Below are 27,692 nucleotides of genomic sequence, written 5' to 3'. Positions count from 1 at the left end.
TTAAACTCAAAATTACTTTATCTCTCTCTCTCTCTCAAAAGTTAATCCTCCCCATTTTTTCTATATAAGGAGCCTTGTGTAGCCCCGACGACGAAAGGAAAGAGATTAGAGAGAGAGTAGGAGAGACTGGAGAAAGAGAGAGTAAGAGACTTGGCCAGAAGATGTGTGTTTTTCTCGTGGTACTCACACTCATCGTCCGTCCTTAGGCAGGCCACTTTATCTACCCTTAGCTCCGGGTCCTGCGAAGAGCTAGATTGCGTAATGATCAGATACGGGTTCTCACGACCTTCGCATGTCAGCAAACTACGCTATTACGTGTACTACGGTCGCTAAAACATGTGATTTTGGTGGACTTGCTACACTCGATACCAAAATCACATATTTTAGCCACCATTTTCCCGTAGTACGTTTTAATAGCGTAGTTAGCTGAAAGACGAAGGTCGTGATAAAGGTAACTGGAGCCCCGTCTCTGATCATTGTGAATCTAGCTCTTTGCAAGTGTTCATTGCCTCATTTCTAGCCACACCCAACCCGGAGCTAAGGGTCGGTAAGGTTGGGCTAACCGGGGAAGGACGTCAACCCGGTGCCAAAGGTCGGTAAGGTTGGGCTCCCTAGGGGAGGACGTCGGGAAATGCGTTATGAAGGGTGGGAACTTCCCCTAGACGGTGGAGCTTTAGTCGAAGGATTTCTAGTTGCTTTTCTCTCTTTCTTCTTTAATTATAAAAGACCTTTTTTATATAAAAAACAATGTGTATGGTGTGGTGACTCTTGGCTCCTCACATAGGGATACTTATTGGTTTGTTTGATATTGGGACACATATTGGTTTATGTGTGGATTATACATGAACGGTGACATGGAGATATATTGCTAAAAAAAAACAATCTGTATGGTATGGTTCCTCACAGAGGAAGACTTTTGGTTTGTTTGATGTTCGGAAATCTATTGGTTTATGTGTGGATTATATATAAATGGTGAGTGAATGGACATGGAGATATAATGTTAGAGATAAGCAGGCGTGCTCTGTTTTCTTTCTTTAAATGATTGTATGAGTTGGTTTTTGGTTTATTGATTATAATTTAGAACACTGCAAATAGTCATGCACTCTCTTCTTATGTACTGGTATGGCCTCTTCACTTCCTCTTCAAGCCATCTCTCTCTCTCTCTGTTTATTTTGTTTCCGTGAAATAATATTTATACATGATATCCCTGTGCAGATTCAGTTCTTCTTCGAGGAAGTTGTGTAGGCACCTATGAGGAACAAGGCACCAGAGAGAGAAGATGCTCAATCTAGAGAACCAATTCGTTTATAGCCCCTCTTCTCTCACTCCCCCTTCCCAACTCCTCTCTCTGTGACTCTATTGCTTTATACGATGCTTTTTGTTTTACCTCTGGTTTTTTTTCGTTCTCTTTTTATTGTTAAAGTGGGATCTTGTGGGAATGGGATAACCAGTCTTCAAATTACTCTAATATTAACGAGCGGTTCAATGAACGTGGGTGGACTTGTATTTTTTTTCGATCTCTATTTGTATGGTGTGTTATGTGTTGTGGTGCGCAAACAAGAACTTTTTATTTGTATTTTCTAGTACTTGTGTTTTTCATCCTTGTACGCATTTTTATCCTCCTGTAATTGGCATCAGGCCTCTAAGATTTGACTAATGAACTTTTTAAGATACAAATTCTATGGGTCGAACTTGAACTTGAACTTGAACAAAAACCCCATTACATATAGGTTCACCAGGAATCCACCCCACCCCACCCCACCCCAACAAAGGTCTTGTCATGATGAGTACTAAATTCAACTTCTCCTCCTTCACAAACGCATTAAATATACTCCATAAAAATAAAAAAAAAACCTCACAAAGCCCAACCATGTGAGATTCCAAGATTTTAACAATGGTAATCTCACAAAAAAATTAATTACAGCCCCCCACCCCTTCTACAATCATCTCACTTCGGATTTTAGGTGCCATTCCATTTCTTCATTTCTCATTTTGATTATTTTTTCCTTAAGACACATACACTGCTTCCCATTTCCTTTGTCGAAGGTTAGTATGTGGCTCTGACCAATAAATGCCCAGGAGAAATGAAACTAATTTTTTGAATACATGATTTCTGATTTTATGTTTGTATGAGGTATTAGCCCTTTCACTATTGAAGTAACTTGAAGAAAGATGCACCTCAACACTGTACTGTGCTGGAAGATTGCGGTTTTGGTATTTGAAAGCCTTGAAATTTAAAGCTTAAAATTTACCAGACCTACAAACGATTAAAACTCTCTGCATCTTTTCTGGCGGTTTACTACCTTCTCCTCTAACATCATCTATGTGGTCCCTCATTTGCAACCTCATGTCGGCAACCATGGCTGCATCCTGCTGTAGGAATCATGAACCTATCCTACTAAATGATGCAAGGAGAAAAGGGAGAAACAAAATATGTTTAGATTAAGAGAAAATGCGCATTATATAGGTCTTGCAGGAAATCTGCCCTTAAAAATAGCTCTTCTCCAGATCAGGATAATTTCAATTCAAAATGTATCCGCCTTCACAGAAATAATTTCAATTTTAACTATGGGCGAGGCCGAAGTTGCGGGGAGCTTCATGATAACTTGGCGTCAACCTTATCAACATGGTTAAAATATACAACATAGAAATATGTAGAAACACTACTATACTTGTTAGATATAATGTTTTAGATGATTTTGGTAGTTTTTAAGTTTGATTTGAAAAGTTATATAATTTTTTAAAATTTTTTTATGAAATATACAAAATCAAAAATCAAAATTCTCGACCATCAATATTTCATAGATCTTTTTCAACTTTTTAGTCTTCTTTTTTATACAAAGCGGTCATAATTAATCTTAACCAATGGATGTGAAACCGGGTGGTTGTATCTATTCCATCGACCAAACTCAAAGTTCAAAAGAAATTTTCTCAAACTTTGTGATACGTCCAAATTATTAGATATCATATTGAATGGTTACAAATACTTGTGGCCTCCATGCACCAAAGATAAATAGTCTCATTGTGTATAATCAATTTTTTTTTTTTCTTATTCTAACTTTTCAAAAAGCAATTATCATTCTTTGACCTTTTGAGGTTATATGTGACACGACCAAGCCTATGGACATGGTTGAGTTACACGCCAAAGTCAACGTCGGAGTACCTTGGTCGAGACGAGTTTCTAAACCATAGTACTTGTAAATATACATAAACGGTGCGGTTTGTATAGAGACTAGGCTCTAAACAATCCAATTAGAGCTTACCTTCAAATAGTATCGAGGAATGTAGTTTCAATACTGGAAATCGTTTTGATAGCCTTAAAATATATTTTCAGATTTATTTATAAAGTTTAAAGCTTAAAAAATAGTGTAGATCTATGATATCTATGAAAAGCTTTAAAATTGACGCTCCAAATATGTGTTACAAAACACACTATTTCCAAAACTTGAAATCCATTTTTTTCCCATGTCCATGCATCTTGATGTCCAGATGATCAATTTGAGGATATTTGAGCATCAAAACAACCTCTTCTAATGAAAGTTTTGAGGTAGGCTTGAATTTGATTGTTTAAAGCTTCGGCTCTATATAAACTTTTCCCATATAATAATTGATCATTATATTGTTCATACATGGTACGTCGTATATACAAAACCGATCACTCCACAGTACACTTGTGTTCTGCTGACCACAAAAATTGCTCTCTTTCTTCATGCTGGTAATTATGGTCTATGTACAAAATTGATCACTGTACTGTAGTCCACTGACCACAAAAAATGACTCTCCCTCTCCTAGCGTCTGGCGCGTTGGGTACACAATGGCGTCCAATGGTGGGTCCACGCACAATGCATCAACCCCTTTCCACATTTCCATGTCCAAAACTGCTTTGGATCTTTTGGAGAGAGAAAGTTGTTGGCATGGAGCTCTAAACCATTTCTTTATTTATGGAAAATGAAGGGAGTTGTTGCGTTTCCAGTGGAATCGATGGACATCGTCTCCTTATATTGTTTTGCACGGTGGTAGAGAGAGAGAAAAGAGACATTATTTCTTGCCTAGAGTGGAATTGCACAAAATTAATAATTTTTTAAATACGACCAAAAAAAATCAAAATCTCTCCATCTCTCTCTTGATTTGATTGTTCAAAATCTCTCTCTCTCTCTCTCTCTAAAGTTGATTGTTCAAAATCTCTCTCTCTCTCAAAAGACCTGGTCTTGAGTTAGTTCTTTAACATGTCATATATGCATGGCTCGAAGGAATTTCAAAATTAAGATGTCACAACCTCTTAGATTTGAGAATAGCTTGGGGTCTCGGTGATAATATTGCCTGAGCTCTAGGATGAGGTCTCTAACTCCATTCTCATCAAAGGGTAGGGGCTCAAATCCCCACTATCTTATCACTTTTAAAAATGGCCTGGGCCTTTGCGGTAGTATTATTGAGCTCTATAGTGAGGTATCTGACTCCATTCTCACCAAAAGGTTACGGGCCCAAATCTCCACTTTTGAGAATGGCCTCTGACTCCATTCGCACCAAAGGGTAGGGCCCAAATCCCCACTGATATGCTATTTTTTTTATAAAAAAAAATAGCTCGTGCCTAATTGGTTAGCGCTTGATGATTCCTACAAAAAGTAGGTGCCCTCGTCCCACTGACTCACGCCAAAAAGACAAAAAAAAACTCTAGAAAGAGAAACCTTGTAAATGCCAAAAAAGAATTTAATGTAGTGTGGGCCAAAATAAGTTAAAAGACACAATGAACGGTTATAATCACTTTACTTGAAGGTGGGATAGGTCCAATTTTCTTAGAACCGATCCCAACTCAGATGATAACCGTTCATTTGGTTTTTCGCAAATCTAACTTAACTTGATATCTATAAATATGAGGGTCGCATGCTGCCCAAGCGAGCTTAGAATCTGAATAAACACCCCTAAGTATGTCAAAAGGAATTGGTTAACTTTACATCCAAGAATAAAAGTAAAAAGACTCCACATAGCTCCACTACAGGATATGCCCACTGTGGATGTTTTATTGGAATTGACTTTGAGGCCAAGGGCTAGTTAATAGCAATAGAGAATGGTCCTCTATGTTATTACTTTGGGCCTGATCTCCATCACAAACAATCAGAGTGTTATCAGCATATTATAGATAGGAAATGATTAGCCCGTCAGGGGAAACTTGGAACCCCATCAGATGACCAATCCATACAATATTTTTAAGCATCGTATTGAAGCCCTCAACAACTTCAATGAAAAGAAAATGAGATAGGGGATCTCCCTATTTAATTCCCTTAGAGGCCTGAAAAAAGCCTTTGGGGCAGCCATTGATAAGGACAGAAAAAATGAGCCGAAGAGAGATACCCCATGATCCAAAAAATCTATTCATTATCAAAACCCATTTTTCTCATAATCTCATATAAAACTTGTCATTCAACTCTATCAAAGGCTTTCTCCAAATCTTACTTTATAATTAATCTCGTATTTCCTACAAGTTCCATCGAATGGATACGTTTCTGGGCAACAAGAATGCTATCTATAATCATGAGATCACAGATGAAGGCTGACTACTCACCTGAGACTACTAAAGGAAGAACAACTTTAAGACACTACAAGAATTTTAGCTACAATTTTGTATAGACTAGATAAAATGCTAATGAGCCTGATATCTCCAAGGTTTGTAATGATATCTTTCTTAGGAATCAGCGATATGTAAGTTGAGTTAATCCTCTTAAACACTTTACCATAACTCATAAATTCCTTGACCATGAAGACAATTTCTTCCTTAAGCAAACTCGTTGAAAGAGAATAAGTGGAAAACCATCTAGCCCAAGAGGCTTATCCCCAAAGAGTGTAACAATTGTCTTTTTAACCTCTTCTTCAGTGACTTTCTTTTCAAGCTCCAAAACCAAATGCTGGGGTGAATGGAACCCGCCTATAATAACTCCTGGCATAAAGTCACTAGAGAAAGTCATTTCAAAATGATTAATAATGTCATTATCCTTACCAGTATTGTCACCGTCCAGAACCCCAAGCATAGTCAAGGCACATATATCATTTTACCTCTTATGAGCATTGGCAATTGCATGCAAAAAATTTAGTATTCCTAACAACCTCCTTAAGTCATTTGATACGGGACCATTGCTTCCAATAAACTTCTTCTAATCTAAGATAATCATGCAATTTATTGAGCAGAACATTCTTATTGATCAGTAATTCTTCCAAAAGCTTTCTTGAATCGAATTCTCCAAAATCTTAATATCCATCAAGGTGGTCTCAATCTTGCCTTTAAGTTGATATGTAGTATCTTTTTTCCACGCAACAACTTTCTGTTTGAGGACGATAAGTTTTTTGTGAATTCGATACCCACAATTTGAAAGAAATACCGATGTGATCTTTTACCGGGGAATAAAATTTTTTTTTTTTTTTTTTTTTTTTTTTTACCCCTTTCTTTCGGCAAAGATCACTTACAGGTGGTCTTTATTATAATAAGAGAAATTTCAAAATAAAATCAACATAACAATAAAACCAATATCTTAACAACTTGATGTCATTGAAACAACTATACACTATGCTTGAGAATAAAATATAAGATTGCAAGAAACAAAAAGAAGAGTGCCAGAGATTACCTCAACTGGGCTTATTACACCCCGCACTGAGTCACTACCATCCAATGGAGCGGGATCAACAGTCTAGTTTCAATCTCGAACCCAAAAAGCAAATTTCGGCCAAGCCACAATAATAGAACATGAACCCCCCTAGGTGAATTCTTTTAACAATCTAGTTTGAGAGATATGGATTCTGTTTTTTGCTAAACCCTAAAAACCTTAGCCGTAAATACATATTTGAGAGATCGGAGAGAAGAACTCCATAACCTAAACCCTTAGGTTCTTTCACAATGTGGGAGAGAGAGATCAAACATGAGAGAGATAACTTTTTTTAGAGCGAGAGATAGAAAGATAAGGTGTAGAGATTTTTTAGTAAAGACAATCCACTTTTATAGGTTTTGAATAAGATTAGCGTTTCTTAGGGTTTTCTTTAGCTTGCCTCTTCTTATGAGATTGAACATAGACCGTCGATCAAGGATGACTTATGGGGCGAGAGATCTGAGCCATCCACTCTATAGATGGGCTATCAACATTATGGAATGTGCATGAACCGTTATCCCTCTTTCTTAAACCATTTTATCATTAATAGAAATTAAATAAATTAAATCTACTCAAAATATTGTGCATATCATACAAGAGCACAAGTCTACTCAATCTTTCCACAAAATCTTTCAAAGATATATCAAGTCAATACTTAGTCAATATCTTTCAAGCATATGCCCACATGCCATATCACCAAAAAAATAGGAAAGTGAATAAGGGTGTGGCGTGCCACCCAAGGGAGGCACTCATGGGCCCCACCTTCTAAAAATATGGCGGGCCCATGTGCACAATCGGCTCCCATGATATTTTTATATATTTAAAATTAATAAAAAAAATTAGAATATTATTTGGACATTTAAACAATTGTAAAATCAATATCTTTAATTTTATAAATCCAAAAATTATAAATAAAATATCCATAGATTCATAAAAATTCAAATAATAATTTTAAAATAATTTTCATCATAAAACAAACACAATTAAATTAATTTGATGAGAAAATGATCCATATGGTTTAGGAATCAACAATCATGGGGCACTCTACCTTCAATTGTGGACTACATACCACACGTGCTTTATCAGACCGATCCAGTGTTTTCCATAACCTACAGTCCAAGCAGTGGCTCATTAGCAGGTCACCAAAGTCCGGCCAATGAGCCAATGAATCACAATCCCAGTCTGTGGATTTCAGGTCCTCCCCTAGAGACTAGTCAAGGTCACCTAGACCTGATGCGACCGTAGCTCATATGGTGCATAGGGGTATCTCTTGCACATGCATACACTTCACCCTAAAAGGTGGATTTCTGGCTTTTCCGAACGATCTATCGATATGCATGTCGTGTGATGGCATATGGATGAGGCTTTAGCCCCCGTCTCTGTAGGCCACCATCACACACAAGGGTCACACAGTCCTTCGGCTCACTCATCCAGACATATTCTCCGACCTCATCAAGGGCTAACCCATTAGAACCCTTCTCAGTTTATTCTTTATGCCTAGGTAACATAGGTTTTTTCCAACCGACTGGCCTAGATCGTCAAGCACAGTCCGATATCTGCAAACATCGTTTGTTTAGTATGGTCCACGACGGACCACACTTTCACCGAATTCATGTTCCACTATATCATTTCATTTTACAAGCACTCATAAGACCTTTAAATGCCACATGAACCCAACAGAACTTCCATGAACATCAATGCTAGCCCATGTTTGCTCTTCAAGCTAGCCAATATTCAAACAAAAAGGTCTAGGACCAGCTACCACATCTTCAGTATGCAAACAAATGGGTAAGTGGCCAGAAGATAACTTGGTATGACATTAACCTTAATAAAGGGGAAGGCTCTTTCCACCTTCATAAACAAGAAAATAGTCTAGCTTGGAAAGAATAAGATGACCGGTGTTGTTGTTAGACCCCGTCAAGTGGATCCCTGTAACTCATTTTAGTTCATTCCTCTCATCCGCTGAGTCCCTGTAACTCATTTTAATTCAATGTATGGCATTTGAATAGGTCTAAGACCAATAAATGCCATGCCTTTGATTTTATCCATATGTTTTTTTTTGACGGATGTGATCAATTGTTAACCAGTGTGGATCAGTGAATGATTCAATTTTAAACGTAAAAAACAAAATATAGAGACATGTATGGAGAGATTCATGAGAGAGAAGAGGATGGGTGACTAAATACGAGCTACTTAGGTTGTTACAGTGGGTGAACCCTAGTTTACATGTATTTGGGAAATCGCGTTTTTCTCTTGCACCCCTTTTATCATGAAGTCCCTCATAAATATTGTGGGACTTATTAAATTGACATACGAATCACATTTTCCCTGTAGGAATGTTACAACATTATGGGATAGTTTTTACAAAAACTCTTTCAACTCCTCCCATATTATGAAAATTGTCTGGCTAAACTCCATTTCACATAGAATCCCACCCACCCTTTCTCATAATCAAGGAGTTGAAATTACCTAATTGCAAAAAAAAAAAAATTGAATTTAACTCCTCATTCATATGATTCTAATTTTAGTATAGTTTTATACAGCCATTTTGTATAAGACCATCTTACATATGCACATTAGCTACCCAAAAACAAAAAAGCTTACATATGTACATCAATTTTGCTGGATAAATGAAAGTTAGTTAATAATTCAAAAATAAAAATAATAATAAAATGCACAAACTGTTAATAAAGACATCTAAAGATACACCCATTTATGTAACTTGCTAAATGTTCGGTGTGTAGGTAAGTATATGAAAAGAACTGCCCATGGTGTATCAAGGTAGAGGTTACCACCTAGGTGCTCATGATAAGAACACAAATCATAAAAATGTTAAATGATTAAAATAATTTGCTACATGATAGTCACCTTATTATTTTTGGCCGGTAGAGAATTTAGAAAGATTACAATAACTTGGAGTGGGATCTGGCCCAGGATTCATCGCTGGGGCTTGATGGGTTCTTTTTTTTTTTGGAAAATATATCCGTACATCATCTTTTTAAGTTTCATTTCTCAAAATGACTCTTAGGTTTCATTTCTCAATATGACTCAAGGTTTCACATCTCCAAACCCCCTAGACCAACTTTTTTTTGGGGTAAATAAGTGGGAAGAGGGCTCCTACCTTTGATAGGAATTGAGCCTAGGACATAGCGTTGCAAATTGTCAAACGCTAACCAAACTTCTCTTCTTTTTTCTCAATATTAAAAATAAATAAAAGATGTTTTCAATATTTTGTTTTCATAAGTTTTGGAAATCACTTTGAAATCGTAAACTCAAAAAATTTATTAAAACACAATTTGCAGTTCAACCATGGGGTGTGGGAAGTTTGTAACATTGAGTTTATTGGCAGGCTCTAATATTTTCGGAAAGAAGGAAATTTCCATTATATTAAGGCGTTAAGGAATGACTAGCATGTAACCACATTTGTGATTTCTGCTGTGTATTTGGAAAGGGAATCGTCGATCCAAACAATCTGGCTCCAGGAGGGATTCTACAATTCAGCTCTATATACATATATGCACCTCCTCTCCCGATTGAATCTGGTCGATTTTCCACGTTGCCCACGATTTTTTGAGAAATTTGAGAGGCATTATTTGTTTTTCATTCCTCTTAGATTTTGTATAGATGATTTGTCAAAAACTCCAAATTAGCAAAATGCTATTTCTTTCCAAGTCCGGTCTGCCATGTTTCTCATTGTCATTTATTCTTTTTAATTTTAGAGGCATTTTATTATCTATTAAAGTTTTCTGATTTAGAGTAAACGGATAAAATTGAAGGTATTAATTTTATGGTTTTTTTTCCCTTTGATCTCAATTTTTTATTGGATTTAAATCTGGCTTTCATTTCCAGTGGCTTAAATCATCAAAGAAACATATGAAAGATCCTCCTATACAATTCTTTTCATTACTTCCTAAATTTTGCAGGATTGCTAATTTGCCCAATCTGAACCACCGATTCAGATCAGAATAGGTCCACCCCACATATGCATATTGAAGAATGCATTGGCGGTAAAGCCACACAATTTGCCACTGACTTTTACAAACGGGAGTGTAGTGAAAATCCATGGAGAAGAAAATACATCGCGAGTCTTTCTTCTCGATAGTATCATAGCAAAATCATCATATTGCATTTTCGCAATGGTTCACTCTGGTAATATAGTATATCAGGAGTATCCAACCTGCTCATAAACGAAGTATATAAGTTATTGTTGAAAAAAACGCATTTTCTTTTTGCACCATTTTTTTTCACCATAAATAATCACCATGATATGGGGATTGCAAAGCCCTGAATAAATAAAAGAGACAGGGTTAACAGTTAACACTAATAAAGTAAGGAAATATAGAAAGATTAAATGGAGGACGAGTAGAAAATTGGTCATTCATTTGTCCCATTTTTCATTTAAGTGACACCCAGTCTGTAGTTCTGCACACAGGTATCACAAAATTATCAGTTCTTCAAACAACTATTGCCAAAAACTTGGAATATAATTCTGTTTGCAACTCAGATCAAGTAAACAATAATAGAAAGCGTATTTGTAAGCCTCGTGATCACATGGAATCAGTGGTCATGATGACCATCACTGTACAATCAATGGGTTAATGATGAGGGAGAGAGCTTGGCATATCGTCGAGATCATGTCACTCCCTCATTATCACCTCCCAAACCAGTTGATTCAGCAGTGATGACCCTCGTGACCTCAGATATACCACATGGTCATGAGGTTATAGGATACTTAACTATAGCATAATCATTCCTAAACTTCTCTTTACCAATACATATTTATGATAAACCCCTGCTTTGAGGGACTTTTCTTAGTGCCTTGAAAAAGAGAAATCACCAGCATCACCATGAACCTCATCTAAAGGGTGGTGGTCCCTAGAGAAAGAAGTGGGTGAAGAATCAACATCTAGGTCAGAACCATCGTGCTCCAATGAGTATGAGCCTGAGGGTGCTCCATGGGCGGAGTGGCCTGTGGTCTTCAAGCGATGCAAAAGATGAGGGGCCGAGGATGCGGGACTCACAACCTCGGACCCTGAAGTCTTTGATTTCTCTTTCTTTTTTTTGGCAGTTTGGCGCCACTTCTTGAGTGCCTTAGCTGTTTGCTCATCAAAAATCGACTTCTTCATGTGACTACCCATCTGGAGCATATCACCATCAATCACACACAGCCATCACTATCAAAAGTCAAAAAGTATTATCATAATCCAATGGAGACTGATTTACGGTACTACAAGGGGCATCCAATGTCTATCCCGAAAAAAGGATGGTGCGGATTGATTACACATGGGATGTGCGCCACATAATGATTGATATTCAGTATTTTCCATCAAGATTGGATGGAGATGCCCCTTAAGAGTACCTTAAAACATACTCCATTGCACTATATTGTGCTAGCCTAGTCAAAACACAGAACAATCAAATACCAACCCAAAAAGGTCCCAAAACTATGATCCATATGGCCATTAGATCACCATGACAATGAGATTATCAACATCCAATCAATGGAAAAGATAGGGATGGAAGGGAATGGGTCCCATCACAAAATTCATTGATTGGACCAGTTTTAATAAACGGATTGATGGATGGGTGACCCACCCACTAATTCCGATCTGAATTATCCTGAATGGCAAGCCAGATCAGCCAAACCAATGATCTAAATAAAAAAGAAAAATAGCAAAATTCTAGGATATAATATATAATATGCGCACTTTTTTTCATTAAGATGAAATTAGCCGATTTGGTTAGAAAATTTTTCTGTGGAGCACAACATAGCGGGTTTCAACCCTCCAACTACTTTCTAAAAAATAAATCAAATTAAAAAAAAGTGAACATTCAAAAAAAGCCATGTCAGGAGGGCTCAAACCTCCTATAATGCAATTAAAAGTTGCAGCGTATACCAAGTGAGCCACTCAAGTGATATGTTATAAAATTTGCATGGTATTTATATAGTTGTTACAAATGCTTGTTTTGAATGTTAGAATGAAAAAGCATGCCAAGAGAGTTCGAACCTTGAACCACAGGGTAAAGTGCCGCACGGTATATCCAAGCAAAACACTCCAGCTTAGTGTATCAAAAGTAATATATATATATATATACAAAGTAATGATACCATGAGACCCTCCCACACCGATGTAAGTAAGATCCAAAGGATCACCATTAAATTTTGACACAGATCTCTAAAAAAGTTATCTATAATAAACCCATTCACCCAAGTCCCACACCCATGTGATAACTTTTCTAGAGATCTGTGTCAAAATTTAATGGTGATACTTTCTCACATGGGTGTGAGAGGGTCTCATAATGTCATTACACATATATATATATATGGAAAAGTTTATATAAGGGTGCAACCTTAAAATGTAGAATTAAAGATGCACCTCAAAAATCCATTAGAAAAGATTGTTTTAATGTTGAAAAACCCTCTAATTGATCATCTCGACATTGAGATGTACGAATATGAAGAAAAAAAAGATTTGAGTCCCAAAAATAGTGCATCTTGCAATACGTCATCTGGACCGTCCATTTTCAAGATTTTCATATGCTTATAGATCTACTTGATTTTAACCATTTTTAGAGTTTAAAATTTTATAATTAAATACGAAAATAGATTTTCAGATAATCCAAAGAATTGTTTACACCAAAATTACATGTTATGATAAAATTTGGAGGTGTGTCTTAATTGGATTGTTTAAGGTTGCAACCTTATGGAATTATATCACCAATTCCAACCAGGAATCGGCCTGGATATCAATGATCTTTTATCTAGATAGGTAATCTCCAATCCAGTCGATGATTTTTTAACATTGGATGGGACAGTGATAAACCACATGGTCATTGTTGTTTTTATGATGGTATGAATCACATTAAATTTTTACCATACAAGAATGAGAATATAAATAGATCCTAGAGAAGTCATTGATTAGACAGATTTGATTTATATGAACCTAATTGCAATTTGCCTACAAACACTGAAATCATCTTGACCTTATAAATGACATGTTGTGTGAGTGCACTTCTCAATGTAAGGAAAAGTAAGACTTCAGGGGAGATAGAAGTTACATAAGCCCAAGGAATGTGGCTTCCCTCCAAACAAGGGCCCACTTCTATCTGTTAGATCCTACAGAAAATGTTCGGCCTAAAATGTGGCAAAATTGGTCCTCCAACCCCACCACATGAACCCCCAACACAATGCTGTATGGGAGATAACCCAGAGGTCAAATGAGTGAAGAGTTTAATGAATTTAAAAGAATATGCATAATATCAACTAAAGAAAGACTAACAATAAGAATAGAAAGGAATGGTTCAACTGAGTGCTTCAAAGTTCAGAAAACTAACCTGTGTAACAAGTGCATAGAGCGGCAGAGCGATGTAACTGCATAGAAGTTGGACACCAACACTGCAAAACCAGTTAATGGAGAACAAATTAATTCATATAAGAAAATCCAAATCTAAATGTGATGAAGACAACTAGATCCAGAAAACTATATAGAGATCCCTATTGATGGGAAAAAGGACAAAGTCTAGAGAAGTGGACTTACCCAAGTATAACCCTTGCCACAATAATCCAAAACTTTTCAAGGAAGCACGAATCCAAGCCAAATTCATACTGCAATGGGAGGAGCAGGGGGAATGTTATACTCAGAGCATGAAAGAATACTAGCTTGGCAATATAAAGCAACCGCATAAAAAATTGCTTCCTTACCCATATCCAGAAGAAATACACAATCTGAAATGCATTCTGCATTGAAAGAAACCAGTTCCGTTAGGAATTTTGATTTGCAGGAAAAACCATGAGACCCGCTCCCAAATAGACCAAATGTCACAAAATGCGCCTAAAACTAAATAGCCATAACACTGCCTTTCTATTTCCACTTGGAAGTTTTTTTTTTTTTTTTGGGGGTGAATGTTTCCACTTGGAAGTGTCTCCCCTGAATGTCAAACTCCAATGATTTAAGATATATCTCTACTTTCCATGTGTAACAGCAGTTTATTTTGAAGTACCTAAGAATCTCGTGTTCATATTTGGGTTTCCGTCCAAGTATTTGAAGATCTTTAAGTTTTGCAGTTCATGGAGTTTTCATATTAATGACTAATTGATGACAAATAGGACTATTTCCGCTGTAGGATCTTAAAGAACTTGACATGAAAACTTTTAAATTAGGGATTGATATGATGTTCACCTTTTACAACCCGAAGACAACAAGTAGCTTCCAGTATACATTAAGTTATTTTTGAACGATGTAAGAAGATGCTTTCACGAAGTTTGCTCTAAAATATGGGAGGGAAGTTGCCATTTTAAATTCACCACTTGTTTGGCTTGTCCTCTGTACTCAATCACTATCCATGCTTTGAACCTTCAGCAGCTATTTGAGGATTAAAACAAAGGGAAAACATACTATAATCCAAAAGTCCTATAACAAGGGTAAACCAAACTCATGGGGGTAATCACCTTCGAATGAAATGATGGGGTGATGGAGAGAATATGACCGTCCATTGGGACCATGTCCTGTTCTGTAGGGCTACCATTGCCTCTCTCCATCATGGTCCCTATTGGATGGTATTATGACCAAGGACAATGAGTAAGACAGTTCATTTGCATTTATAAACCATCCCTAACCTAAAAATAATGAAACAATACCGGTTAAGACTTTGGTCCTACTCAACTTTGGAGAAATGGATACAAAAATGAATTTAGGGATTGCAAGCTGCAAACACCATGGGTAGCAGTCACAATAGAACGGGGAAAAGGAAAGGCATATGAAACCAATTATTCTGAACAGTTTGTATTCTTTCTTTTTTTTTCTTTTTTTCTTTTTTTCTTTTTTTTTGTTCTTTCTTTCTTGATAGTCATTTTCAATAGTTTGTTTTTTTCTTTCTTGATAGTCATTTTCAATAGTTTTAGGGACATTCCAAGACTTACTATGAAAAGGGGAATAGTCTAATAAGGGTGACGAGCATAAACTTTCCCTTAACCCGTCCCAATCCCGGGTAAAGGAATTGGGTTGTGTTAGGTAGGCAGCCAGCGTAAAACTTTGTCACATCTTATCATAAATCCTGAACGTATGTTATATTACTGAAGGTATAGCCCTTAATAGAGAAAAATGGAGAAACATAGCCAAACCCAAATAATTGGGACAAGGCTTTGATGATTATGATGATGATGATAATGATAACAGTGAAAAGGGAAAATAAGTACATACCAAGCGTATGATTATAAGTATATATAATAGTCTTATGGTACATGGTACTCCAAGGCTACATCAACCATCCATTCCCACTTATGAAAAGAAAATATACACAGTGAAGCCTACAATGATATTCATCAGGATAATTCAATTTCTAACCATCAATAAGAGGGAACCGACAATGAATGTACACCCATGGCGCCATATACCATGCACTGATACAAATCAGCATATAACTAGAACAGAGGGGCTGTACCTGAAACACAGAGAAATGGATCAAAAAGAGAACTAAACGAGGGCGTCCAAACCAAAAGTGACTGTCATTGGGTTGCACTTGGGGCATTCCCCGTACAATTTCATTCTTTTCTTGGATTTCTAACGCCATCTTAGCCATAATAGCTTGCAGCTTCGTTCCAATGGCCAAGATTATCTACAGAAAACACAATAGAAATTGGAAAATTGCTTTGGACCTTCAATAGGAATTGGCAGCTTAATGTCAAGCATACTTACAACCACTGGAAGTAGGGAAACCCAAATCAATGTGTGCCAACCTTCAAAAAACAATAAGAATCAAGAGGCTATGAGATCAAATGGCCAAACAATATTTCATAAATAAAAGAAATTGGCTTGAGATAGAATGTACATTTTGAGTTTCCAAACTCACCATTTACATTAAGAAGCATAAATATTACAGCTGAAACCCATAAAGTGGAACTGCAGATTCAAGTATAAATAGAATCAAAAGATAATCCCAGAGCTATTAATAGAAACCCCTGAATCTCGAAATACAGCAATATTAGGAACTCAATAACATATAGAAAGGAAGAAGGGCTTAACTAGGGAAAGCATAGCATTGTACGACGGGCAATGGTACATGTTATCCAAGCTACATTCACCTTCATGTCTATTGATGGATGGTTGGATATCAACTATACCAAATGCCCTTGTAGGCCCCACTCCAAGTAAACTCGGAACATCCTTCAATGAGAAGGGATAGTGGAAGTAATGTAGCCATAGGGTACCATACATTGTAGAACATTAGACTACGGCAAACTTTCTGTACTTTTGGTTACTTATGGTGCATTTCCTGCGTGAAGGCAACATGATTTAGTGTTGTCTTCATTGATAATATTTTTTATTGATATGGTATGGTTTCACAAGAACAAATGCAAATATGATATGATTAAGTTACAGGATGCACCGATGAAAAGAATTCACCAGAGAAACTACATACAAGTGGACATTATAAAATAAAAGTTTCATTGCATATTGAGAAAGATAATATCTTATAGCTATACTTAAACGATGTTATTAATGAGAAACTTACAATAATTTTGATAAAAGTGCGTCTCATGAATGACAAACTTATCTCTTCGACGAGCTTCCGACTATACTATGGAGATCTTAGCTTGATCAAGAAATAAGTGCTGCACAATGAAACCACAAACATACGTTTGTGGACATGACCGGATATATAAATGATCGTGTACCACATTTATTTTGCATGCATGAACATAGTTATGTATTATTTATATTTGGAAAATGTTGAGATTAACCCACTAGCTCATATGAACATATGAGCCCAACAGCCCAGATTGAATCTGGACGGATCTGACAGTCACGACCTCATTTTGTGTTCGAATTTTAATGTTTTTTCTACAAATCCAAATAACTTGAAATTTTAGGTGTTCATTCTTCTCATCAATGCGCATCTAATAAAAATATTTTAAAAATAGTTCGTAAGAAATAAATTGACCAAAAAACCCTTGAAAAGAATAAATCGACCAAAATATCCTCAAAACTTTTCAAGGGCATTTTGGTCAATTTATTTCTTGCAAATTATTTTTTGTTATATTTTTATTAGATTGTCCTATTTTTGAAGAACACAAGTCTAAAATTTCAAGTTATTTGGATTTGTAAAAAAAAAATTAAAATTCAAAAACGAAATGAAGTCATGATCGTCAGATCGGCCCAGATTCAATCTGAGCCGTTGGGCTCACATGTTCATATGAGCTAGTGGGCTTATCTCAGCACTTTCCTTTATGTTTTATGCCGCATTTGAGATATATGCATGCCAATGTGTTAGATCTTGACGTTCTAGTCAGAGGTTTTAATGTGAGTAAATATAAATAAACTAGTATAATAGAGAGTTCCAATAAGATATGCCACCCTAAAGAATTACAACCACTAGTCTCCAAGTATGCTTTCCATACTCATGCATGACTAAAAGTTATGGGCCAACATATATGCAAGTAAGAATGTAAGATTTATACCTTATTCCCACCACTTCTGTGAAGTCGTCTTCCAAAGATCTTTTGATGTATTTTTGAAAATCAAACTGGCTGCCTGGAGCCAGATGTACCTAGAGGACAAAGGTAATGAGTAGTGGAATGTATCACTACATATAACTTATGGAAAGATTGCATTAGTGTCAATAAAGCCTACAGAGATGAAGCCATGACGCAGTGTCAAGTAATCAGCCTTCTCGACTGACCGAAAGAATTGACGAAAGAAGCACGCCTGCAAATAATATACAGAAATATGTAAAAGTGGCACATAAAAGGGAAAATGTGGCTGTTGTTGCTTTTTAAAATCTCAGTAAGCTTCTACCATTTCGGCTAACTAGGGTTAACTATCAATGTCACATAGCAGGTCACTTGAAGGATCAACTAAAATAGAAGAAACTTCACTACATTTGAAATAATGGCAGTGTCCCAATTACTGAATTCTGTAATGGAAAACGGCAAACATTCTTTCAGAAAAGGCATCAGATATTTGAAAATGAATGTTTACAATGTTCTTCAACAAGAGCACAATACTTTTTTTGGGCTACAAAAAAACAAAGGTGGGCAGTTTGGAACTTTAATGTCCAAACCACCCAAATTACCAAAATAGTATATTCGGAAACTTCAAGTTCCGAACCGATCTCTAAAAAAGGAGAGACCCTACTTCATAAAAGGGATTATTTTGGGAAAACCAAAGAAAGAAAAAAAAAAAAAAACAGGCATATGAGTGTAAAGTATTAAACATTGGGGACGTTTTTTAAATACCACAAATTATAAGATATTTACAAAAAATTCCCAAAAAAGTAAACAAATGAGAACGAAGCAATGAGACATACAATGTAGAAAACTAGAGGTCTCCTATTCCAGATACTTGCATGATCTCTCACAAAAGTGACATCATTAGCAAATCTGAATCTTGTTGGATCTGTTTAACAAGTATGACAACAAAATTAGCAAGGGATACAATACAAAGGCAGGCCATCCAACACCTGTTCTCAAGATGGCAGTGGAGATGACCTGTATTTCAGATATGACAGATGCATGCAGAACTATGGTTCATCTCGGACTTCCTTAACATTGAATGGTGGATGGCCCAACAGTGTATTGCTTAGCAGTCTCATGGCACATATAGTATACTTTCCATAATATGACAAAGTAAAAATGCAACGAGATGACGGAGGTGATAAGAACAAAGCATGCCCCTTTTAATGAAGAGAAATAAGTTTGAAATATTTCGTAGATATCCTCTTTTGCAAGCGTTGGAGTAGTGAAAATAGAGAAATTTTGCAAGCGTTGGAGTAGTGAAAATAGAGAAATTTTGCAAGCGTTGGAGTAGTGAAAATAGAGAAAGTTTGCAAGCGTTGGAGTAGTGAAAATAGAGAAAGAACAAGCCAAATACTCTTGCTCATTACCATTTGTAGCTTGATATGTGACAGAGTGAGTCTCATTTTCCCACTCTTTCCATCCACGAATCTGCATAGTTAACCAAACAACTTTGGGTACTGAGTCATCAATACAAATATTCCAACTCCTGGAAACATAAAGAATTATTTACACAGTTATGCTTACCTTTGCTCTTCCAAGAGCCATCATAAGACCAGTGCATATCACATGAAAGACAGCCAGGAAAAATATTAACTTATCCAACTGCTTCACCCCTGTAGAAGTTATCAGTGACACCTTTCCCTGTTGTCATAAGAATATAGAAACAAAAACACATTTATTTTCTGAAGTGAATGATTGTAAAAAGGGAAAAGTTTACATACAACCGAGGCTCTAAACAATCAAATTTGAGCCTACCTCAAAACTTTCACTAGAAGAGGTTGTTTTGATGCCCAAATATCTTCAAATTGATCATCTCACATCAAGATGCATGGACATGAGAAAAAAATGGATTTCAAGCTTTGGAGATAATGTATTTTGTAATGCATTTTTGGACCGTCAATTTTCAAGATTTTCTAGTGTTCATAGATATGTCGATCTACACTATTTTTAAAGCTTTAAACTTTAAAAATAAATATGAAACTATATTTTAAGGCTATCACAAAGATTTTCAGTTTTTAAACCACATTTCTTGACACTATTTGAATGTAGGCTTTAATTTGATTGTTTATAGCCTAGGCTCCATACAAACCACACCCATAAATGGTCTTACAAGATATAGAAAGTAACCAGCACAAACTAAATAACCCAAAAGGATACCAAGAGTGTTTTGCCATATTATAATCCGTCCCTCAAATCCTCATGGTGTGTGCATGCAAAGGTCAGCATATAGGTGTTTTCGTAATCAAATAGATGGAAGCATGCATGCGCGCGCGTGCACACACACACACACACACATATATATATATATAGAGAGAGAGAGAATGGTCTTACAAATACAAAAAGTAACTTAATATATATATATATATATATATATATATATATATATATATATATATATATATATATATAATTGTAGGTTCTTTTTGTTGTTGAGAAGTATGTTGTTCACTTACTTTTTTCAGTATTGAAGCAAAATTGTATTCATCAGGAGATTTATTGATGGGAAGTGTTTTTGCTTTATTTTTTGTTATAAAAATAAATTGAGTAATGACAGATCTTTTTTCATCTGGATCAGAAATTTTGTCAATAATGTCCAAGATGAAATTATCTTCTTGGGTAAGTGGATGTACATTATGTGTAGGTATAAGACAACTACAATCATTATTTTTTATTGAACTAGATGATTCTGTATCAGAAGTATTGGAAGAGTCAGAGGATTCTGTCCAGATAATATCATCATCCTGAATTTGGTCTATCTGAGAATCAGTAGAAGTAGAAGAAGTTGAATCATAATTGATTATATTATATAATTTTGTTTTTATTGTTTCATCTAAATGTAATGACTCTATTTTCTTTTTTAATTTACATTGATGTTTATAATATCCTACTTTACCACACTTATAACATACTGGTAGTTTTCTCTTACCTTTTGTATTGGGAGAAAATTTATTGATCAGTTTTCTTTTAGACTTTTTATAATATTTTCTCTTATCTTTATCTTTAGATTTATATTTTTCCTTTTTATATTTTTTTCTTTTTCTTATATAATTGTTCAGGCATATTTTTTCTATCAAGATAATATCCAAATTGTTCACAAAAATCACCAAGTTCTTTACGCTTAGTGATTTCTTGTTTATCTAATTGCCTTTTGAGTTTCATGTCTGTGCATAAAGCTAATCCTTCAGCACATATTTCTGCTGATAACTCTCCAAGTGTATATGATGAATATATTATGATTCTATTATGTTTCTTTTGCAGTCTTTCTTTGACTTTTTCTGCGAATAAATATGGTAGACCAGCTATAAATTTTTCTTTCCAGTGGTCTAACTGGCAATTTTCTCTTATTAATAATATTGAGAAAAATACATCTTTATACCATTTATAATGAGATAGTGTAGGACAGCGGAGATTGGAGAGCAGATCCTCCGATCTTGCTGCTAACAGTGCTGTACTGCCTACAAAGTGAAGTGTAATGGTATATATCAAAGTATTTACGGCATCACTTTCCGTATAGATTATTTCTTGATTTTGTTCATTTCTGACGGTCCATTGTCTAGTATTAGTGAGGATTCTATTTTTTGTTTCATCATCTACATAGAAATCCCACCAACCTCTTAACCAGCTAGTAAATCCATTTACTATTGCTTTTGCAACCTCTTGGTCTGGGTTGCCTGCCATTTTATTTGCAGAGGCAAACATGGTCATATGTCTCATGACATCTAATATTTTTAATTCAGATAATCCATCTATTGTCCAGTTTACTATTGATCTTCCTGAATATGATACTACTTGTTGTATAGCATCTTCTTCCATTTGAATATCAACAGGTGTAGGTCTTTTATGATATGGTAAGGCTGTTATTGGTATCCAATTTTTTCCATAGGCTATTCTATTGAGATCTATGGGAGTGGTATCCATAAATGCATTTTCTTGATTTTGGATAGTATCTTCTATGATTGGTTCTTCTTGGAGCATCATTGTTTCATGCTCAGGTAGCTTTGTTTTTCCTTTATCTGAAGATTCAGGTAACGAACTGGTAATAGTGGGTGAAGGAATATTTATTTTGGGAGAAGGTATTCCTTTAATTTCTAATTGGGATAATTTTGCTATTAATTGATCCATTAAAGACCTATTGTTATCACCAATATGAAATTTATTTTTATTTAATTCTGGAGGTGGTTTGAATAGAACTGCTTTAGGTATAGGTGTAGCAGAAGGTTGTCCTTTTGAAACAAGTCTTTCTATTCGTTCTGCCTGTTTACCTAAAGATTGCATATACAAATTTGTATAATTATTTTGTTCTACAATATGAGGAATCAATTCCTGTTTCTTACCAAGCTCTTTTGGTAAGACTTTATAGGGAGCAGCTATTATATCATATATTGATTGTGGATGTGGTTGTTCATCCTTGGATGGGATGACTGCTTTGAGTATTATACTCTTTTCAGGAAGGTATGTACTAGCAGTAGTAGTACCATCCGTACTGATATAGGTTTTTTCTTCTATTGTTTGAATGTTGTCAAATGAGGGAATAGTAATATTATATTGACTACACATTTCTTTTAACCATATAAAAAATCCTTTGGTTACTCTTTCTTTTTTAAGAAATTTATTATATTTTATGTGCATTAATTCTATTGATCTAGGTTGAAATGTTTTCAAATACCATTCTCGAATATATTTATTTTCATCAGATAAATAATCTTGTCTGATATAATCTTTATTAATTTTTCTTCTTTTCCTTTCCAATTTGGCTGCTAAATATGCTGCCATATATTCATCAGAATATTGATCATATGGATTTATTTCTTCTTCTATATCATCTTCAATTTGTAATGTTAAGATTTGAAATTCTTCTATACTAGGTTCAGGAGTGTATGCTATATTTGATTCAGGGGTATATGTGAGAATAACAACATGATCAATTGTTCTTCTTATTCCTTGTAATTGTAGATCTGAACGAGGTATTGTTTGAGAAGAAGAAGATTGAGAAGGAGGAGGAAGTATAATAACATCAGGAGTAGTGGAACAAGATTTTCTACTTGGTATTAATGGTTTTCTATCTCTTTTTCTGTTTACATTTATATCATCATGTACTTTCAATTGTTGGAATTTTATTTCAATATTTCCATCTGGATGTTCTATTATTTGATTTGGAATACTATTTCTTGGAATTTCTTGGGGTTGATTTGCATGTTGCAATGCCCATGACTGTGGTAGAACAATGTCTGACCACTTAATTGTTTTTGGTACAATTGTGTGAGATTTTTCCATATTTGATTGAAATAATATAGTTTGATCTTTTTTATCTATTCTCATAATATTTGGACATAAGGTGTTCATGACTTTATAATATATTCTGCATACTATAGCTAAATTTTGAGAACCATGTGTCATATTAAAACCATGAGTTTTTAAATTTATTGTTAGTATATCTAGAATAATTGGATCAGTTAAAGAAACCGAAAAAATTTGGAAAACAGTTAAAATATATATATATATATATATATGAGTTATTCTATAATGGACTTCGAATTTAGTACTCCTAAATTTTTGACAAATGCCCTTACAAATATAAAACTTACATCAACAATGGCTTATTTAAAAAATTTTACTAGGGCATTTTTGTAATTTTAAATTTCTTTTAAAGTTCAATCATCATTCAAAAAATCAAAAGAATCTTTTTGAATTTGAAATTGGGTTTTTGTGGAAGAGATTTTGAAAAGACAAAAATACCCTTTCCAAAATACATGAAATATTTATGGTCAAAAGTCATTTTTGACCATATAAGGGCATTTTATGGTAAAAAAATTTGGGTACTAAATTCTAAATTCACCGTTAGTACAGTTTATTCTAGAACAACCCTATATGTATGCATACATGAGTATGTGTGTATTTCGTGCCGCGAGAGAGAGAGAGAGAGAGATTAGAATATGGCGCATTTAAAAGTAGACTCATCATCGTCTCCAGATCAAAACTATTTTCAGTTGATAAACAACAAACTTGATTATGACAGTAAATCCAAATGCTTCTGTGAGAGAGAGATCAGAATATGGTGCATTTAAAAGTAGCCTCATCATCGTCTCCAAATCAAGACTAGTTTCAGTTGATAGACAACAATCTTGATTACGACAGTAAATCCAAATGCTTCTTGCAAGGTGTGAAATTCTCTTCTATATGGCAATTAAGTTAATGCAGGAAACTCTTACATGTTGAGATTTTAAGCCACCTTGACTAGCTAATACATTTTCTATCATAAATGAAATTTGATTTTCTTTCAAGACAAAAAATTATATTAACTTTTCAGAGAAAACAAATTCTCTTGCAGATATCCTTAAGCAACAATATGCTGCAAAAGCCCTAAATTTATGGAAGCACAGTACAACACCAGCCCAAGAATAAAATATGACAACCTCAAAAGCTGTAATTTTGCAACAAATCAGAAAAGCATACAACACTTGATTGAACTGCACAAGTTTTAAGCAAGTTGATTTCAGAATTATGAGTAGCTATCAAAGTTTAAAAAAAGATAAATCAAAACAGCAAGTCGAAACAAGCTAAATCTGTAATCTGTAACCAACATCGAAATCAACACAAGTTAACAAGCTACATCTGTAATCTGTAACCAACCTCAAAATCAACATAAGTTAACAAGCTAAAATACCACAACTAAAACTCAATAAATGGAAACAAGTTGTTCAAGTGAAAGGATGCAAAATCTATAACCTGTGGACAATAGTCTTTCTTAGCACCAGCTAAGATGCGACCATCTGCCCTCATGCTTGTGAATAACTCAGCCAACAAGCGCCGAGTATCACTTGTGTCTGCCTTCGGACAGGGAAGCATTGTATCAGCCACGTTATAAGAAATACAAATCTTCCCAATGTATTCTTCCCCAAGGTTCAGAAGCAATGAAAGGAAACCAAGAATCATCAGCTCTGCGATGACCAAAACCACAAATCAATTATAATCAAATAGTAAATTTTTAACTACTTTTGGGTACATTAAATTTTAACCACCTAATGTTAGGATATAATACGGTTTGGGCCATAAGTACCGTTCTCCAATCTATGAAAGAACCAGGGAGTGCACACAACAGCTAGTAAAAAATCCTTTGATATGTGAAAGGTAATGTGGAATATGATATATTCTTAGAAAACAAGCAGATTACAAAACTAAGAAAGTGCTTCTGCAAATTATCCACAAAAGATTATTGCAACCATATAAAATGTCTCCTATTTTATTTTTGTACAGTATTGTGTCTCACTAACGTAGATTTGTGAAAAGTATGGAATCTTAAGGGGAATTTTTGGCTTTCCACCAGTTAATTTGTAAGTAACTATTGGTATAATAAATAATGCAGCAATAGAATACCATAATTATAGGCATGAACCTTTGGACCTCCGATGTTAATATCTCTAAGTTGGTTTATACGTGTGCATTCTTATGCTGTATTTGATGTGTCTCCCCTAGACCTAGGGGCTATATAAATCCCATCCACCCCACATCTCAGATTGATCTCTAGCACAGGCTAGTTGTCTAATTCTTACATTTGAAGTATACAGACCTTGAAAAGAAGAAGAAACCCATGTTTAACAACAATACTATTCCAACTCAAATCTGAATAAAGTGGCCCATAAACAAGATCAAATAGAGAAACAAACATAGTTATATGGAAGAAAAACAAAGACAGCATAAATCAGCAAAAGGCCAACTACACAGGCATCCCCGGGATCCACTTGAATTGCAGGAATCATCATCATCAGCCACACAATTCTATTTTTTTTCTTTTCTGCATAATATAACTCAAAATGAAGAAAAAAGAACAACAGATGAAGTTAAGAAGAACAAAAACAAGCCATAATTAACTTCAAATCAGCAAAATACAACAACCAAATTAGCTCAAATTTCCTCAAAATCATGTGTACAAATAAGAAAATAAAAAACCAGATATCCTAACCATAAAAACAATATATAAAGACTTAAAGAATCAAGTAAAAAATCTTCAAAATATAAGCATTTGCAAAGAAACAAATAAAAGGAACCATCCAAAACAACTGTGGTAAATCAACCCCATCCCATAAAAACTCAATAGAAGTTTTCAATTCCGATTTCAAAAAAACGAGCACAACTCATGCAGAAACTAAAAGTTTCCCTCTTTTTTAATGATGATGGAGAACAAAATTTATAAAGGATCCAACAGCGTCATGCGAAGAAGGTTAAGATATTGCAAAAACACAGAATCAAAGCCACAACAGTACGTCATTCAACGTTATTACAATCAATTCTTACCGTCTTTAATCCTAACCAAAGCCTCAAATAGTGCCTTCTTATGTCGAGCCGTGAACCACTGAAAGCAATTCGAACTCAAAATGTCAAAACCAAAACCCAACCTTGAAAGAACCTCTAGAGAAGAATAGACATTAATCCAAATAAAACTATGACGTATTGAGGCAAATAAAAGAATAAAAGAAAAAGATAAACTACCTGACCAAGTCGATAAAGCCCCTTCTCCAATACTACAGAGATTACAACGATAACAGCGCAAACAATAGCAACAGCCCAAGTTGGGGTCTCCCACATAGCCCTGCCATTTGAAGCATAACTAATCCCTGCCATGATTACCCCCAAAATAGCCCCCAATAAAAAGTTAGATTTCTAGGGGTTTTGGGGAACCAATTACGGTACTGAAAAACCCTACGTCTCAATATTTCAGTTCATGACCACATCCTCAGACAATATAGAGCAGAAACTGAGGGATTTCTTTTTGCCAATTGTGGGAATATCTACCCTAATTCATTGTAATTCAGTTGATCTCCAGTTCCTGCCATTGCTTTAAAACCTTTGAGAGGTGCAGACTAAATGAAGCAGATATTTTGGGACTTTTCCCCATTGATGGAGACTTAAACCGCTGGCATTTTCCAATCAAGAGTGGATAAGGGCCAAGTCCACACGGTAACAGATGACTGAATTTCAAGCTCCCACCCAAACTTGAAATGTATTAGTCGAATTACCATGCACACGTGGAGGTCAATGATCTCTGTCCCAGAGTAATTGGCCATTGATAGGACGAGTACTATCTTCTGCAAACTGTCAATTCTTTCACTAAAGACAACCCCCCTGCTTGTCTTTTGCTCTCTCTCTACCGGTGCCCGGTTCTTGCCCAGTCGAAAGTGGAAACCATGAATCTTTCTCTCTCTAAAAGGACTTTCTCAAAACGATGACTAAAATTTCTAGTTTCCTCTCTCTCTCTCTCTCCTCTTTCACTCTCTCTCTCATCAAATATTCTTCCAAGCAGATAGAGAGTTACTAATGAAGGATCTTTCTCTCTCACATCAATAATGAGTCTGTCCCTCTGTGTGGTCCTACCTAGAGGTAGGGCCTTGAATTAATGCCCTAGAAAAGGACACTTGCAATCCCGCGAAACTTCAAAACCTCGCCATTCCTGTCTGTGAATTTTGAAGTACGGAAAAAACGGAGAAGCGTTCCATCCAAATCTGCGAAACTGTGACACGACACGCTCTCCCGTAAACTAGTGAGAGAGA

General features: G+C 35.4%; 1 protein-coding gene across 8 annotated transcripts; it reads right to left on the bottom strand.

Annotated features, from left to right (window-relative positions):
* Positions 1–10,995: 10,995 nt before the first annotated feature.
* On the bottom strand, positions 10,996–26,977 carry LOC18445458 (MLO-like protein 9). Of its 8 annotated transcripts, XR_016041103.1 has the most exons (17): positions 26,635–26,977; positions 26,440–26,497; positions 24,874–25,085; positions 19,672–19,788; positions 19,515–19,575; positions 18,939–19,027; positions 18,263–18,337; positions 18,091–18,179; positions 17,145–17,244; positions 16,482–16,531; positions 16,328–16,368; positions 16,074–16,247; positions 14,335–14,370; positions 14,171–14,238; positions 13,968–14,028; positions 11,470–11,770; positions 10,996–11,054 (listed from the first exon to the last, which is right to left on the bottom strand). XR_016041103.1 is itself a non-coding variant. In XM_088847334.1 (16 exons), the coding sequence occupies exons 1-16, from the start codon at positions 26,764–26,766 to the stop codon at positions 11,011–11,013; spliced, it is 1,608 nt and encodes a 535-aa protein (XP_088703460.1). In that variant the 5' UTR covers positions 26,767–26,977; the 3' UTR covers positions 10,996–11,010. The 8 variants fall into 8 exon arrangements, 3 of the variants coding, with proteins under 3 accessions (XP_088703460.1, XP_088703461.1, XP_088703462.1); XR_016041104.1 differs by having other exon boundaries at positions 10,996–11,770; positions 15,977–16,247; XR_016041102.1 differs by lacking the exon at positions 17,145–17,244 and having other exon boundaries at positions 15,977–16,247.
* Between the last annotated feature and the right edge of the window lie 715 nt (positions 26,978–27,692).

Source organism: Amborella trichopoda, chromosome 9 (genome assembly GCF_054954075.1).
Source record: "Amborella trichopoda isolate Santa Cruz 75 chromosome 9, AtrichopodaSantaCruz75HAP2 v2.0, whole genome shotgun sequence".
NCBI lineage: Eukaryota > Viridiplantae > Streptophyta > Magnoliopsida > Amborellales > Amborellaceae > Amborella > Amborella trichopoda.
This window is presented reverse-complemented; position numbering and strand designations above follow the sequence as displayed.